Genomic DNA, 17841 nt, shown 5'->3' with positions numbered 1-17841 from the left:
AGAATGGAATATTACAATTGTCTGTATGATTTCTAATACATGCATTCTTAGAGGCTACATAGAAAAACGGCTCTCTGTATTTCAGGTCCTCTGAAAAGTCATACAAACTATGAATTTAGTTTTATATAGGAAAAAATTTAAGTCAGTCTTTTATATTATAAAAGATCTTTAATGTTAATCTTTCAATAATATATAAGGAAAGAAGAGCCCCTTTCTTGCTTTCTCTTTTAAATGAAGAACGAGTAAGGAGGGAAGAGAATAGAAAGAGAGAAGCATAAAAGGGAGGAAGTGTGTCTGATTCAATCTCTCTACTGACCTCTTGAGAGAAATCAGACTGAAGGGAGGAACACCTTTACTCTCCATCAGCTGGGATGCCACAGCAGAGGTGGGGCTAGTTCTATCGACATGGGGCTTGGAGGGGAAACCCGGTTGTGCTGAGGGAACAAGCAAGAGGAAACAAATCACATTCCAGCCTCTACTACCAATTAACTAGCATCTGAGTGCTGTTACAGTACCACTCCATCATAACCATTCTAAAAAAAAGCAAAAAGACCTTTATTGTTGCAAAACTGTAAAAAAGTGAAAGTACTCTACATTACATACCAGGCAAAGAACGTATGAAGGCCCAAACTTCATCAACTGTCCACACTGATGGGTCAGCTTGTACAGATGGTAGCAAGTCAACATTCTCTGGCATTTTCCTAATTTTCAGTTCCCTAAGTTCACGTTCTCTTTCCCTCTCACTTTGTCTTCGCAGACGAGTGGTCATGGCAGCTGGCACACCATCATCATGAGAAACCAAATCATCTTCTGCAGATGGATAAGTAATTGGAAGCTGGAAAATGTAATACAAATAAACAACAGTATTATATTCCTTTTGCAATTCCTAAAATGGTGCTCTAGTTTTAAGCAAGTATTCCACAGACCTGTCTAAGGAAGTGCTCTCGTGATGACCCATCAGAGCCACTTGGTCGACGTGCACGTCGCCCAAGACTTCGGCTATCTGACTTCCGATTCCAATGACTGTTCTTGTCTGATGTAAACAGCCCAAATTTTTTAGTGCAACTAACGTTGTGCCTAAGGAAACAAAATGTATTCAGTAGTGTCCTGATAACTCAGTAGAATTAAGTTAAAAAAATATATATATAAACAACATTTTATGCTTCCTACGGAAATGTAGTCTGCTTGGTGGAACATGTTTGTTCCAATCCTGTTTCCCTAGAAAAGTTGGAGAGCTGTAATAGGGCGTGGTCTGCATGCTAATGCTTCAGTACTCCCTGAGCCAGCAGTACCCATTATTCAGATTATTCTTAACTTTTAGTAGGTGCAGAACGCCCATTGTGGCTGTACATATAATTGCTACTATCCAGATTACAGGCACGCATTAGCACTGATTTTGCAGTGTGTACATTTTGGGGATAACCACACCACTTTTTGCTCCCTTATCAGAATTTGGCCATATTAAAAAACAAATCAACAAAATAATATTTTGAACAGGTGGCACCAAAAAAAAAAAAAAAAAAATCATGCCTTGACAACTTATGACCAGAAGTGATAGGACAAGATTACTTACCAGTAACTGAAGATCTCCAATATATTTTCTCTGCAGAGCCACACTGTAGGAGCCACAAACTTACTTCACAGATCACCGAACTATTGCCAGCAGTAGCAAAAATCATCAGTGCTCAGTGCATTTCCCACCCAGAGATGTTCTGGCAGGTAAATCTTGTCTACACTGGGAAATTTACAAGATTAACACAAGTGGGAGAAGTCCCAGTACAGACAATCACTGTCTACACTGGGGCTCCAACTGACACCATCTTTGGGTTTGAAAGGTCCTGCCTGATAACTGTCCTTCTGTTTCTCTCAATTCAGAAGAGCCTACCACAAATTCTGAAGGTGGAGGGGAAAATGTCTGGGTTCAGTATGGAGTGGCAGAGGTAATATAACTGGAGAACTTCTGTTACTATTATAAAACATACTTTTTTCACCCCTCTCATGAAACCAGCTCCACAGATCAAACAGTGAATCCTCAGGACAAAGGCTACATGGTACTACATGAACAGAGATAAAAGCACTAGTCCCCTCACATGAACATCCAACCTTGTCGCCAAATAGAGGCAATTCTTTGTAAAAGCATGAACTGAACTTCACATGGCAGCCGTGCCAATTTTCACAAATGACGTTAGTTTAGCCAAAGACCAGTGGCTACCATTCTTCCAGTGAAATGGGCTCTAATGAAAAAATGGACTCTAAGGCGTGTCTTTCCTGTGGAGGTAACTGAATTAGACACTCAAGTTGCTTCTACTGAATTAATTTAGCATGAGTGAGAGTAGCCATACTGCAAAATTAATCTCAAGTTGTTGTGTCCATATTAGCATTGCACTCGTTCACGTGTTGCACTAAGACTTGTAGAGGCATATCCCATGGTTCTTTGCACTGCATAAAGCTGAGCTGCTCTGTGACTTCTTTCCCAAATAATTGTGGGAGAACAAGTCCAGTCTTTCTGGGCACAGGAGGAAATTATGGGATGCCACTGAGGACTAGTGACACTGAAGTGCAGTATGGACTCAGACTAGCTCCAGAATGGTCATTTTAGCAGCTGTTGTGCTAACTTGAGCTGTAGCATGAACCCCTGATGAGTCAGTCAATTCAAGTGAAAAGCACCACCACACCTGAGTTTAGGGGGTTTTGTGTTTGCGCGTGGACAGGAAATACTCGAGTTATAACTCAAATTAACAGCAGTGAAGACGAACCCTAAGTCATTCTGGCACCAGAACACAACAATTCTGAACACATAACTTGATCCATTTTGATGATTTCTAAACTTCAATGGAGACTAGGTTTTCTCACCAATGCCATGGACAAATGAGGTGACTTATAGAAAGGTTTATATTTCTATCTAAATTTAAAAAGAAAGAGACAGCATCCTTGTAACATCTAACCGATGGATTCTGCATCTGGCCTCTCAACATAAATCAGAAGGTCTAGGAAATTAAAGGTTACAAACAAAATAAATGGTTTGGGATGAAATTTCCTGTAAGGTATCATAAAAAAGGATCAGCCACAAGGGCATGGATTTATTGACCATTCTAGCAGAAGTAATGGCAATAAATATGCAAGCTTCAAAGGATAAAGGCAAAAGCAGCCACTTAGCAGAGCTGGTCAAAATAGTTCAAATTTTGATGAAAAATGGCAAAGAAATTGATGAAATTTTTGTGGTTCCTGCCCCCCACTTTTTAAAAATAGCTCAATTTATCAGTACCCAAAAGAGTTGGTCGGATCAAATTGAAATCCTGAAGACTTCTACAGTTAAAAGTTAATAAATACAAGTGTGACAGCCCCTGAAGGAACAGTTTTTCAGTCTCTTTTCACCCCCTTGTATAGTAATCCACAGGTGCATGGTAAACTTAAATGACTGCCAGATATACCTTAGACAGAAATCATACCATCTTCGTCATAAAGAGAGAGTAACCAAAAGTAACTGTGACTGGACAAGTAGCAGGATCAACATTTTTAGGACCTGACTACTCCTTTAAACATTTCCACTTGGAAGTACAACAGTGCCTAATGAAATGCTTTCTGGATTTCAAAATAAACTTTCCAACCTCTGTTGAGACCAGAGATGGAATTCTATGCAGCCTATGAATGATTAGATTGTAAAGAGAATTTAGCCAAACCCCTAAAGCAGATGCATAAGAAGTCGCATAAATGGCATTATGAAAGTGCATGAAGCCATCAGTCCTATCACTCTCAACAGATGCTTACTGGGAAGTAGTGATACAACTGCCTTTCGTAGAATCAGCCTTGAACCAGACAAGCAGGGATCCTTCTGGAATCCAAAGGAGCTCCTATGAATTGTTGCATTTGAGCTGGACTTAATCCAGACTTTTCTAAATATATCAACCCAAAAGGGTTGAAGAAGCAGCATGTTACCTTGCTGATGTGACTCAAACCTGCTCTGACAGAATTCTTATGAGCCACTTGTCCAAATAAGGATACATCTGTGATCCTCAACAACAAAGGCAGACAGCCACAACTGCTCGAATCACTAGGGTGAGGAGCAGAAGGCTTTGGAGCCTCCTCATCATGAGGCATCATCTGAGGTCAGCAGAATCAAGAGGTTGACAAATATTCCTCCATTAAATGGACTTTGAGCCTACAAGTTCCATTGCCTCTAGCTTGGGAAGTAAAACCCCAAACAGACGTAGAGTTATAGTGTGTACACGCCTCACACAGACACCAAAAGGTAGCATTAGGACCTAAATTGACAAAAGAGAGAAGTGGAGGTCACATAGCAACCCCTGATGACAGAAAAAAGAACAGAGGGATGATAAAGAAGCCGGGCCTTTTACCCATACTGCTGTATTTCAAGAAAGTCTGGGATACCCATGCCCCTTAGTTTTGTTTCTACTGAAATGATTCAATGGCTTGTAAGACAAAGCAAGGCACTCCTAACAATGGATATCAGCACAAGTAATTTCAAAAGGAGACCTTTCTGCTATGAAATTGTTTTTCCTCACTGGCAAAAGCTTAGTAGGGGGCTCAGCCCAGAAGCTTTTTGTGAATGTTCATATGAATCTTTTATCAGAATCTAAACAGAATGATTGAAATTAGACATGGGAAAATCTATCTCCCACCCAGTGCAGGACTATTCCTACAGTACATATTCCAGTGCCTTATTCTATATATTTTTAAATAGCTCAAGTACTGAGGCTTCATTCAGACCACCTTGGGAGACTATACCACAGACTAACAAACCACACCACCAGGCTATTTCCCTTGACATTCAAGATTTCTTTTTTACTTTAATCTCATAGTCCCTAACTATGCCCCCTTGAAGAACATCAAATAATTTTTCTCCCTCTTTGGCTTCAAATATCTGTAACAGTTATATTCTCTTCATAATCATGGGTTAGTTAGCCAAGCTATACATGTTTAGTTCTTTTAATATTCCATCATTAATCATTCTGGTCCAGCTCCTTAATAATTTTTGTTGCTCTTCGTTCGTTTCTCTCCAATCTATCAATTCTATATCATTTTGGTAATGTTATGCTCAGAGTGTCTATTACTGCCTTGTTCCTCTGTGTACACAGCCCCAAAAGTACATGGGACATTCTTCCTGCCACATCACATTTGTAAACTCATTTAATTTACTTAATAAACCAAGTTCTCAATTTAACCTAAAGGGTTCACCCTTGTTCCACTGCTTAAGAAGGCAGACAAATAATGGAGACTGGACTTTTCTACTTTCAGCTCAACTATAAAAAATAATCACTAACTGGAAAATTTAATTCCGAGTATTTTCATTAAATTCTTAATGCTCTTTACATAAAAAGGAGTTTAAATTCTTAGCATCATGCAAAAAAAATTCTTGCAGTATTGTAATGTCTGTAGTTAGAAAAAGAAGATATTTAAGATCATCTAACATTTCCCTTACAAGTGAAGGATTGTTCCCTACATTATGGGTCAGATTCTCAGATGGTGTAATCAGTGCAGCTTCATTGATTTCAGTTGAGCTACATCGATTCACATGGACTGAGAATCTGGTCCTATATTTTCTAATCTGACAATCACGTTCTTTAGATGTAGGGTTGCCAACTTTCAACTGGCACAAACCTGAACACCCTTGCCCCACCCCTCCTCCAAGGCCCTGCTTCCCTTTTCCCATGTCTAATTTCAATCATAATGTAGGGTGCAGGAGGGAGCTCCAGGCTGAAGCAGGGGGTTGGGGAATGGGGATGGAGGGTGAGGGCTCCGGATGGGGGTGCGGGCTTTGGTATGGAGCCAGGGATGAGGGATTTGAGGTGAAGCAGGGTGCTCCGGGCTGTGGCTGAGGGGGCTCCGGGCTGGGGCAGGGGCGCGGAGGGTGAGCACTCTGGGGATGAGGGATTTGGGGGGTACAAGTGGGTGCTCCGGGCTGGGATCAAGGGGTTTGGAGGGCGGGAGCAGGATCAGGGCTGGGGCAGTGGGTTGGGGTGCGGGTGTATGTCTGTGTGTGCAGGCTCTGAGGATGAGGGGTTTGGAGTGCAGGAGGCGGCTCCGAGTTTGGGGGGGGGCTCAGGGCTGGAGCAGGGGCTTGGGGTGCAGTCTTACCTCGAGTGGCTCCCAGTCAGCAGCACAGCGGAGTTTAGGCAGGTCCCTGCCTGTCCTGGCTCGGCGCTGCATCATGGAAGTGGCCAACAGATACAGAACTGGCTTCTGGGTTGGGGAGCCAGGAGGCTCTGAGCTCTGCTCTCGCCCGCAGGCCTCCCCCCACCCCCCCGCAGCTCCCACTGGCCGCAGTTCCTGGCCAATGAGAGTGCGGAGCCAGTGTGCGGAGCCCTGTGGCCCCGACAGCCTCAGAGCCAGACTTGCTGGCTATGCCAGCACAGAAAGGGACTAGCCTGTCTCAGCCCCGCAGCACCACTGACTGGACTTTTAACCGCCCAGTCAGAGATGCTGACCAGACCCGTCAGGGTCCCTTTTTGACCAGGTGTTCTGGTCAAAAACCGGACACCTGGCAACCCTATTTAGATGCCTCTATGCCTAGAATCCTGAATCCACCAGAAATCAAAAAGGGTTTAAGTTCTAGGAAAAGTAGAGTCACCAAATCTCATCTCTCCTTGGATCTATAGTACCTATGCCTAGCCTTGAGTTTAACAGATTCTATCTGTTTACTCAACTAATTTGTGACCAGAAACTGCCTGACTTTTTTGACTCATGATGATCTCATTCCATCTTCAACTATTTCAAAAGAAGATCAAATTGGAGAAAAATTACACATACTTTTCGGTTTTAGAATGGTCAGTAGATAAATCATGCTTTCCTCTCTATGCTCTGGAATTAATGAGAGTAGTTCTATGAAAACCTGCAGTAAAATGAATTTAGCTTACTTTTTCATTTTAAATTAAAACTGGGTTTTAAATATTCAAGTCAGCAAAGAACACAAGATAAAACTTCTACAGCAAAAGATCACTAAAAGATTAATACCTCTAGCTAATTAAGTATATCTGTAGACTTCAATATTAAATTTTGAAGACCTCACAAATGAAAGTTTGATTTTTTTTAAAAAACAAAGTCAAATATAATCAGACCAGACAAGGACTTGAAACCACCTGTTTCTTTGTTATTTAAGTAAATAACTGCTGTGCAGCTTGGTTTATTTGGAGCATCAGAGCAGCTTTAGAAAACAATAACTAAACTATACTTGCTCAGTACATTTTTTATTTCCCTTTTATGTATATAAGTAAAGACTATTCCAGCTCAGTCTAACAAACATCTAAAGCCCTACCTATTCTGTGCAGCATTTCAGCTATGCCAGAACACATCACTCTATTTTCTGAATTGCTTTTTAATATATACACTGTATCCCCTCATCACTGTAGATTGTAAAATCTTTGGGGCAAAGACCCTGCTTGTTATTTAGCATGGAGGGTTTAACTGTTTTTCAGGGCCATATACAATTTTTAGTGTTATACCCTGATTAAGAAATAAATACATTAATAATAATAATAATGCAGAATACCTTTTGGCACAGGACATGGAGCAGAATCGCTTTGACCGTAGGAAATTATTAGCATATCCCATTTTTCCACAAAACTCACACTTCAGGAGATCATTTTCCATTTCATCTAGCCCCTCTAAAGAAAGGAGTGACACACATAAGAAATCAGTTTGAACAATTTAAATATGATGCCATTTAATTTCTCATCTCTTAAGGAGGCACAAAGTAAAATTCAAATATCAATATCAACACATTTAACTGAATGCCTTTAGAAAGGTAAACAGACAATTGATGCCAAACCAGTAGATTATACAAATCATTGTTAGACCAGAGTGAAGTGTTACTTAATTTATCTAATGAATTTACCCTCTCTTGTTTTGTTTCCTTTCATGAGCAGATAATGTCCTCAAATTTAATCAAGCTTTTTTCCCCCTTCTATGAACTGATCATAAACAGTTCACTGTGAGCATTTGACAATCCATATTCAAAATTCAAGCTCTGTCACATAGCTGTAATATGTCATATTGTTACAAAGTACTATTTCTCTTCCCTGAATGGATGAGAATAACTCTTATAATCAGGAGCAGGATTAAGGAAGCCACTTAGACACTGAATCTAATCTATGGAACAGATAGCAATTTAAGAAGAGAATAAGCCTACAGGAAGGGAATTATTATTATTAAGTTATTTTTCTTTTTAAGCCACACAGGTCGTGCCCAAGCCAGGATTCCTAAAAATATTAGGCTATTGTCAGATGTATTGCCTATGTTTAGTTTATTTTTTCTTTTCAGATTGCATAATGTAGTGACATATGTGATCAAATCTTTGTCAGGCTCATTTGATTGTCTTTGTGCTCTGACAAGTGGTTCGGGGAAGCCTGTTCTCTCCTGAATTAAGCAGTGTTCCCATCTTATATAAAATATACTTCATTTGCTGTTTTAATAATATTATTACTTCGCATATTTTATCACCATAGTTATTAATGCACATTGATCACCACATTCAGATCATTATATGTGAATGCGTGGTCCTGGTTACAAAGGGAGTGGTCAGAGCTGCTGAAAATTTAAACATTTTTCAGTACTATACTTGGATTAATTTCAACAGCAAATTTCCAATTTACTGACACACAAGAAAACTTAAGGCACAGAAATTATCCTTCATTATCCTTTAACTCCCCAAAATATTATAAAAGAAATCAGACTTTAAATTGTGCCTGGAAAGTTAACAAATCCAGGTTATGCTGGAACCAGGAGGGAAGCAAATTCCAAAGATGAGAACCTGTCATGCTTTAGACACTATTAGGTTGACCTAGCTACTGCCTCTTAAGGGGGTGGGTTTACTTCAGTGATGAAAAAATCCCATCCATTGCGGTACCAAGTGTCTACACTATAGTGCTGCTGCAAATGTGCTGCTGTAGCCCTTGTAATGCAGACACACCTAATGATGTAGTGACATCTGCCTGCTTTTGCAGCATTGGAAACAGCTTTTAGAGGTGCAATCTGCTCCATTCATCTCAATGGTATCCTGCAGCTTCTGGTCTCCACGGGCAGCGGGGGACCCCGGGAGCTGCAGGTGGCAGGGATATCCCACAGCCCCCAGCTGCTGCAGGAGGCTCCTAGCCCCTGCACAGCTGCCCTGCTTCAGGCAGTATGGGGACCCACAGATCCCCAATTTGTCCAGGATATTTTTAGTAAAATCACAGACAGGTCACAGCTTCCATTAATTTTTCTCTTTTGCCCGTGATCTTTTACTAAAAATATGTGTGACAAAATCTTAGCCTTACTTATTGTTAGTACGCAAAGAACCCTAGAGAGTTCTGTGAAAAATGAAACAGACAGTATTCAGTGTAACTACCAAATTTAAGATGATTTGCTAATTACTCCACTGAAACTGCAAACACTCTAAAGCATACACCAAAAGAAAAGTAAAAGCCCATAATATTTTAAAAATATCTCACATGAAGTAAAAAATTAGTAATTACTGATGAGTCAGATAATTGCCATCTTGATAGTCTAACACAGGGGTCAGCAACCTTTCAGAAGTGGTGTGCCGAGTCTTCATTTATTCACTCTAATTTAAAGGTCTCGCATGCCAGTAATACATTTTAACGTTTTTAGAATGGCTCTTTCTATAAGTCTATAATATATAACTAAACTATTGTTGTATGGAAAGTAAATAAGGTTTTTAAAATATTTAAGAAGCTTCATTTAAAATTAAATTAAAATGTAGAGCCCCTGGACCGGTGGCCAGGCCCCGGGCAGTGTGAGTGCCACTGAAAATCAGCTCGCATGCCGCCTTCGGCACACTTGCCATAGGTTGCCTACCCCTGGTCTAACAGCTTAATATAAATCAAGAAGTAGAGCTCTCCACACACAAACATGAGGTAGGAGATTTACGAAGTTGTTACAAGGTAAGTTTTGTCATTTATTTATCTAGAAGGGTACTGTATATAGTATTCTTAAATTAACAAAAAAAGTCACAAGTAACAGAACTTACCACATAACAACTATGAAAGCCTCCTGCCTCTCTTATGATGGCCAATCAGTAAAATGGCAGCTCTCACTGAGAGCTGTTGGCACCATTCACAATTATGAAGACAATTAAACAGTGATACATCTTTCTAAAAGCTTTTGTAAAATATTCTGTCACTTATCTTTTCCTTTACCATACTCCATATCCCTCAACTGTTAAGGGACATGCAAGCCAAGGAGTTATGTCACTTTCTCAGGGAAAAAGACTGGGCTCTGAAGAATCTTGCCTACATATGACACAGAAAGGCCAGGGGCTCAAATCTCATTGGTTGTACACCTTATAGAGTACAGAATGTTCCACTGATGACTACCAAATAGCTGAACATGGTGAAATGCATGTGTTTTTTAATTTTTATTTTTAAAATATGTAGGAAATGTAATTTAAAAAACAGCATTGAAAGAATGTTAAGGTTTCAAAGTGAAGTCCTCAAACATCAGGAAATTACTAAGTAAAGCCTGTCCTTGAAAAATGCAAAAAGGTTTTGGAGGACTTATGAGCCGTATCAGCAATTGTGATTTCTCAAACTAAAATCAGAAAACCCTGGACTGGAAGCTTAAAATTAATTTTGTATTTAATTTTTAGCTACTATCTCACATGTTTTGATTTACAACAGGACTTCAAGCTACTATATCTCATTTCAATAAAGTGTTTCCAAGATAAGTAAGTTATCGATGTGGGCCTGTTCCAATGTGTTACTGACATTAACTACTAAGATGAGAATTTATATGCAACTGGAATCTCAAGGCATCTGGCCCCAAATATCATTTGAGCTGTGACCTGAATCTCAGGTTTAAATAAAAATCTAATAGTGATTACATTTTCTATTATGTCACCATCAACAAATATTCCTCTTAGCTTCAGAACTGTTAGAAACACTATGCCTTTTCCCTACCCAAACACCTGCAATTCTCCTCTCTTAAGCAGTGGCAAACCATGATAATAAAAACAATTCTAATTGCTAGAGAGGTCTCTGATGCATTTCTGAGGAAAGATTAGAAAATGATGCACATATGGCACAGCTTGACTAACTAACAACTCATTTGGGGCAGAAGGGAGGACAAGGTAACAATATATGGATATTTGAAGGGCAGAAAGGAATTATGGTACAAGGAGGTATAAACTAGAAGCTGAGCTGGAAAATTAAGAAAATCATACGCTGAGTACCGAAAACAACTTCCTGATAGGGTCAGCTGTATTAGACTGTGGAAGAGACCCCCCCCAGAGGAGATGGTGGAATTTGGAACTTGAAAATTAGACTGAAAATATAAGGCAGAGAATAATACACCATTGACTGGGGCCTGGACTAGGTGGTCTAAATCTCTTCTCTCTATATCATTTATTATGCTTTCCATACTAGGGCATGAACACAGAATGTTAATGAACTGGAGAGGGTTCACAGAAGAGCGTCAAGATTGGTTAAAGGATTGGAAAACATGCCTCAGTGATAAACTAAATAGACTGAACACCTGGAATCTAATAAAGAGGAGGCTCAAGGCTGACTTAATCACAGGCTACAAATACCTATCATGGGCAACAAATATTTGATAATGGGATCCTCAGTGTAGCAGACATATGTGTAACAGGATCCAGTGGCGGGAAGTTGAAGCTATATAAATTCAGACTGGAAATAAAGCAGCAGTTTTTTTACAGTGAGGGTTGTTAATCATCAGAGTAATTTAACCAGGGCTGTAGTAGATTCAGTCTTGATTTAAAATTTGCCAGTGATGGAGAATGTTTTTCTACAAGATATGCCCTCATTCAAATAGGGATTATTTTGTGGAAGTTTTATGGCTTGTGTTATGAAGGTCAGACTAGATGACCACAGCGATCCCGTCTGGCCTTTGAATCTATGAACCATGGTAGTAAAATAATCCAAGTTAAAAAAAAGTTTGATTACCAGGCTTCTAACAAAATTGTCTGTAACTGTTTTGCAATGAAGCTATTGTCAGTGTGGTTTCTTTTTTGAGAATGGTGCTAGCCCAAGCTATGCTATATTACTTAGGTAAGTCAATGACATAGTTTCTTAAAACAGCGTGCATCCATACTGAACACCATTACAATCTGTGTTTGGCTATAACTGTTTGAAAATAGTTTCAAACATTATCACTAGATAGAGTGTCAAAAGGATCTAAGAGAGAGAAACAGTCCTGATGTACAGACTGCACAGCCTATGCCATAGCATTGACTGGAATAATGTGTATTAAATTAAATCTACAAACCTTCTGTAATTATGTCTTCTATCTCTGTGTCTGAGGAGTTCTCTGCATGTTTTGTATTGTTCTGCAGCTCTGACTCAACACTCATGACCTGACCCTCCATTAGGAGCCTTTTTTTCGCAGGCTGCTCAACCAGAAGAGATGAACGACTTACCTGTTACAATAAAAGCAGAGCACTATGAAACAACAATTAGAAGAAAATGGCACATGGTATTTAGCTGAGCCACAACAACAGTGTTTGCATCCTTTATCCTGTTCATCATTATGATACATAGTGCCACACGTGCACACAAATAAAAGGACAGGTTCCTGCCCTACAGATCTTACAACCAAAACTAGACTTAACTATAGTAAACAAAGCGAGATGAGGAAGGTGAATGAGAGCATGAGAGTTATCCAGTAAGGTGATTAGCAATGCAGAAGACATCACACTTTTCAAAACTACAGAAGTCTGGAACTGGCCATTTCTGGCTTTAAAAGTTTCCAGTGGTTAGCAACAATCTGCTCTTACAGGGCCAACTCCTGTCAGTGTTTTGTCAGTGACTTCAATGGGATCAAAGTTTGTCCAACACTTCTTAACACTACATATCTACACGCAGTAATTTTTCTATAAGATGGATAAAAGTAAAGCTAAATATTATAAACAATAATACTAAAATAATTTCATCTCACTATACACATGTCCTCACAAAAAACATATATACTTTTTAATAGCACTCTTTTTTTTTTCAGAAAAATTTTCTGCTATGGTTCTTTAAAAACCAGTAACCTGCCATTCAGTTATACAGCTGGATGAAAAAGTAGCATGAATTTGAACTATACACTTAAGATAAACCTGATTCACATATGCTGTAATACATGTAAATATGCATATAACATATGCATATATAAAATATGCTGTAAAAGTGCTGTAACAAATTGGCTACAAACAGAAGGAAAAGAAGGTCAATCCCAAAATTCTGAAAAGGTATTCAGAATATAAGGAACTTAACTATGTAATAGCCACAAATAACTGAACAAGATTTGTTTGTCTTTTAAAACGTATGTTAATAGCTTTTAACTTTTACACTTACAGGAAATGGCTCTAAACCCTCCTGAATCACAAAGCCCTCAATAACATGAGTCAGGATCTGTGGTTTAACGATAGCCTGTGGAGGTTTGTTTTCTAGGTTAGGAATGCTATTAGGCATTGATGTGATGTTACTCCTTGTGGCAGCTGCTGGAAGCAAAAGAGGAGGTGGTGGAATAGAGGCATGTGAAGGGTCTGATGGAGATTTAATTACTGAGGCACTGACTGATGATGCCACTGCAGGTAGTCCCACTTGTTCTGGAAAAAATAATTTAAAATATATTATACTCTTAATCACTGTGTCCAGATATTTTCACAGAGTAATTGAAAGCAGGGATGGAAAACACCTACATTAATGTATTCATGGTCTTGTCAATGAAGATTTTTTTCTCCTATAGTTTATATTATAAACTTTAAATTATACCAATGATAGGACAAGTTTACTTTCCGTGGAACAGTCTTCCAAGGAAAGTAAAGTTATCCTAATAGCCTGCACCATTAGGACATTTTTCCTGACATTCAACCTAAATTTCCCTTTGTTAAGTATCTCCCAGCTATACTCACCTTTGTCCACAACAAACATCTTTCAAATATTTGTATCATATAGCTCTTAGCCATCCATCTAGATTATAAATCCACAAGGCAGGAACAGAGACTAACATTTAAAACTTGGAAGTCTAAAGCTGGGCTCCTAAAACCATATTTAAGCACTTCAATAGAAATGGCCTGATTTCCAGTGCTGGTGAGCAAACCCTGTTCCCATTGAGCTGCAAATTCATAAACACATTAGAAAGTCAGGCAACTTCTATTTAGGCACCTAAATATGGATACAGGAGCCCAACCGCAGGCACCTGGATTTGAAAATTTTGGTCTGTCTCCCCCAGTGGCCATGTAAGATGTCATGCATGCTTATGGTATATAAATAAATTCACTATTATTACTCTAATCTTCATCTCAGTGGGTTAATTACTTGTTATAGTGCATCAATAATATTTACTTCTTGTCTCTTATTTTATACAAAAAAAACCCCAAAAGTAACTCAAAACCAACAAGGTGTGCATATAGCTTAAACTGAAAAATCACTAGTGCATTGCTGTTTCCTTCGTGCTTCCATGCCCTAGTCCCTCTTTACTTGTTGTCACCCACTCGCTAACTCCCTGATAAATTCAGAGGTGTAATGGTCCCCTTGCCAGATACTTCGTCTCATCTTTCCAGCCCAAGAAGCTGATTAGATTGATACAAATCTCTTAAGAGGACTTAATTAAAATAGTAGAATAACTTATAGTTAAACAGATTTGTAAATGTGTGATATATATTTGGATTTATAATTTACTCTGTGTTTAGAATAAAAGTGTTTGCTCCGAAGTTTCTCATCAAACAAATGAAGGCCTGGGATAAGATAGGGGTTGAAAGTAACAGGAAGTAAGTTAGGTGTTCTGTACCGTAGAATACTGACACCTGGCTTGATACTTTTTGAGGTTCTATAGTGGCTCTATGCGAGAAACAGACTTGTGGCTCTGAGGAAGAACACAAAGAAATAGCTGAAGGGTTGGAACCTTCTGAATGAGTGGCACTGCAGGTTTGCTTATGTAATTAACTCTTGTGTTTGCTAAAACTTGAGGAAAAACACGTACCTGAGACTATTTGGATTCCTCCAACAGACTCAGGCATGTCTGAGCTGTTTCATGACAATTATTCATAACAGTTATACAATACACACAAAGGTTGCTTTAGTTGGAGTGGGAGCAAAACAACAATAGGGCAGCCTGTGCAAAATGACTTCTTCAGTCCAGGCAGGATCTCTCCTCGCTTTCCAGGAGGGCATACTATGCTGGCTCCTCCAGGTAGGAGTAAAGTATACTTGTACCTGATGGTGGCCAGTATTTGCTTTGGACTGAGTAAATATAGTTACTGATCCTGATATCAGTCAGCATTCTCTCCTGGCATGTGGATGCAATAAATAAATCCTGTCCTGCTGCCTGAGGGAAGAGACTTTCTTATGCCACCTTCTCCCTGTTCTATTCCAAGACCTGATCCTACAATGTGCCGAGCACTTCCTGTGATGTTCAAAATGCTCTGAACTCTCTCTGATTTAGAAAGGAATTGAGGGTACTCAGCACCTCATAGGAGTATCCATCTACCTGCAGGATCAGGCACTAGTGCAACACACAAAGTATATTCTCTATAATTAAACTAAATAAAATTATTTATTGGTTGCTATTGTCTCACAATACACCATTCTCATGACCTACCAAAAAACGAAGTGAATTGTAATAATTACAATGCAGCTGATATCCTTATAGCATTTTCCAACTAGAGACCTTAATCCTGCAAGAAGATCAGCTTGTATGATCAGGGCTGCAGTGTGTTGGGGGCAGTTCACAAACCAATGAAGATTGCTACTGTTATTAATTAATTAATTCTAGTAGTGCTTATGGGCCCCAATCAAGATAGGTGTTCCATTTGCTAGGTGCTACCAAAGCGCATGTGGAAGCAGAGTCGCTGCCACAAAGACCTTGTGTCTAAGAGATCAAATGATATACAAGCTGTAAGTCATTTACCTTTGTTTTTAATATAAAAATCAATTAAATTTAATCAAAAACATTCTCATTATATAAATAGTTTTCTTAAAAATAAATATTATTTTCATATATTTCTTTATAACTGAATACATCATTCTACCATCCTGCTTTCTCGTATATTTCATGAAGCTTCATTAATTGGAGAACTATCCCATTAAACCATAAAAACAGGTGAAAGTCACATACTTTTGCTTTAAATATTTCAAGCTAGGAAAAGTACCTGATCAGAAAGAGATTCAAGCAGAAAAGCTGACCTAATTCCAACAGTCTCTGCACTTGTGCTCACCTGACAAAGGCGCCTCTGAAGCAAGCTCCTCGCCATTCCCTAAGGTTATGATCGGTGGAGACAAGGTTGGTGGGGTAGGTGTTCTAACCATACGGACGCATTCAGACTCCTCTGGCATCTCTTCCTCACACACATTCTCCACTTGGTAAATCTGCATTGAACAGATCATTGCTTTAAGAAAGATTTCCATTCTACTATAACACCCCAAAACAGATACATGAATGTAATCTTGACAAACAAGTTGTCAACTGATTTTTAAAAATATATCATCACTTATTAATAATATATTTCAATTTTTCCACACTACAGACACCCCTCACCCCCATATATCCATGACTGAATTCTGATGATACAGTAATAATGAGAACAAAACTACAGCATTTGTAATATCAGCCAAATTCTAAGACGTGTACCATTCGCTTCACAGACAGGTGGTCCAGCCCTCCCTATCTTTAATCGCAATAAAACAGAATGGCAATTCAGTACAGAGGACATGGATTGAAGTTGCAACACTTTACATTATAAGATCCCTATTTTCATTTGTTTATAACTTTGCCAAACTAACTGTTTCAGCTGAAATTTAGTGTGCCAGGTGTGTCTGCCTCAGACTGAATGTTTTTGGAAAGTTTCAGCAAACACTGTTCACCTATTTCTCAGAATGAGTTTTGCTCGTGTTAACAAAAATAAAAAATAAAAATAAAATCTTATAACTGCTTCATTGAGAAGTTCTAGCATCCCTATGCTTTGGACCAGAAGTACTAGAAATTTGGCAGGCAGGGTCACCCAGGAATGAAGGACATGACTTTTACCATCCTCATCAATGTCCAACCAAATTTGGTCAGGTTATAAACCTCTGAAAATTGCAGTTCGTACATGGCCAGTGAAGATTTGTTAAGAGTTAGGTATCTAAATTCTCTGAAGATTCTGTCTGTACTGAGCATGCTCCATCCTGGGTCTACAGGGTCTGAGTGAGACCTTCCCATCAATTTCTCCTCCCAGCTGTTGGGGCACCAGGCACAGGAACGAGCAGGATAACTCTCTCTCCTGTGCTCACAATGCTCGCCCTGTTGGCGTTCAGGATGCATAGAAAAAGAGGGGTCTTATGGGAAAAATGTGAGATAATTCCATTAAAGACTATCATAATGCATACGCACAAGGGGGTGAAATTAAAGGTGGCACAGGCAACCTTAATTCTGCCATTTCCTAACTTATGAGTATTTGACTTTGCAAATTTAACATGCTTTTAATGTCTTTTTTTGGATACAATTTTAGGTAGAGTTTACAAACGATACCTTTTCATTAAAAATACAGAGATTCACAGTAACCTATAAAAAAGGCTTCATGTCAATAAAGGAAGTTATATTTTACAATCAGTATTTCTGAACTGAGAGCAAGAATCACTTCAGTTTGGAGTCTTTAATGTACAAGGTCTCCAAAGTTATGTGCAAACACCAGAGTGCTTTTCTTCTCATACAACTGCATACTACAGTAAGCAAAACAAAGATTACAAGAGAACATGCCAAGTTTATCAGCTAAAGTTGTTATAAATGATTTTCTCCAAAACTATAATGTAAATTGAAGTGATTTACTGACAGTCAACTCAGCAGATATGGGAGTTCAACGACAAGCTGTCAAGAGACACCTTGCTTCCATCGGCGGGCCTTGTC

General features: G+C 39.0%; 1 protein-coding gene across 5 annotated transcripts in view; it reads right to left on the bottom strand.

The window, feature by feature from the left end:
• PHC3 (polyhomeotic homolog 3) overlaps window positions 1-17841 on the bottom strand; it is an 80356-nt gene that overhangs the window by 5885 nt on the left and 56630 nt on the right. For 3 of the 5 annotated variants that reach the window (XR_004001898.1, XR_004001899.1, XM_030574578.1), the window contains exons 9-15: window positions 16175-16325; window positions 13311-13564; window positions 12241-12391; window positions 7508-7622; window positions 927-1077; window positions 604-835; window positions 317-434 (exon numbers count right to left, since the gene is read on the bottom strand). Coding sequence is in view for 2 of the 5 variants with exons in the window: in XM_030574578.1 (XP_030430438.1) it covers window positions 317-434; window positions 604-835; window positions 927-1077; window positions 7508-7622; window positions 12241-12391; window positions 13311-13564; window positions 16175-16325 (1172 nt within the window). In the remaining 3 variants the exon portion in view is untranslated. Of the gene's footprint in view, window positions 1-316; window positions 435-603; window positions 836-926; window positions 1078-1573; window positions 1736-7507; window positions 7623-12240; window positions 12392-13310; window positions 13565-16174; window positions 16326-17841 lie in introns of those variants that run through there. The other 2 variants (XM_030574577.1, XR_004001900.1) reach the window with 2 other exon arrangements.

Source organism: Gopherus evgoodei, chromosome 9 (assembly GCF_007399415.2).
Source record: "Gopherus evgoodei ecotype Sinaloan lineage chromosome 9, rGopEvg1_v1.p, whole genome shotgun sequence".
Classification (NCBI taxonomy): domain Eukaryota; kingdom Metazoa; phylum Chordata; order Testudines; family Testudinidae; genus Gopherus; species Gopherus evgoodei.
Note: the sequence above shows the minus strand (reverse complement) of the source record. Positions and strands in the feature narration are given on the sequence as shown.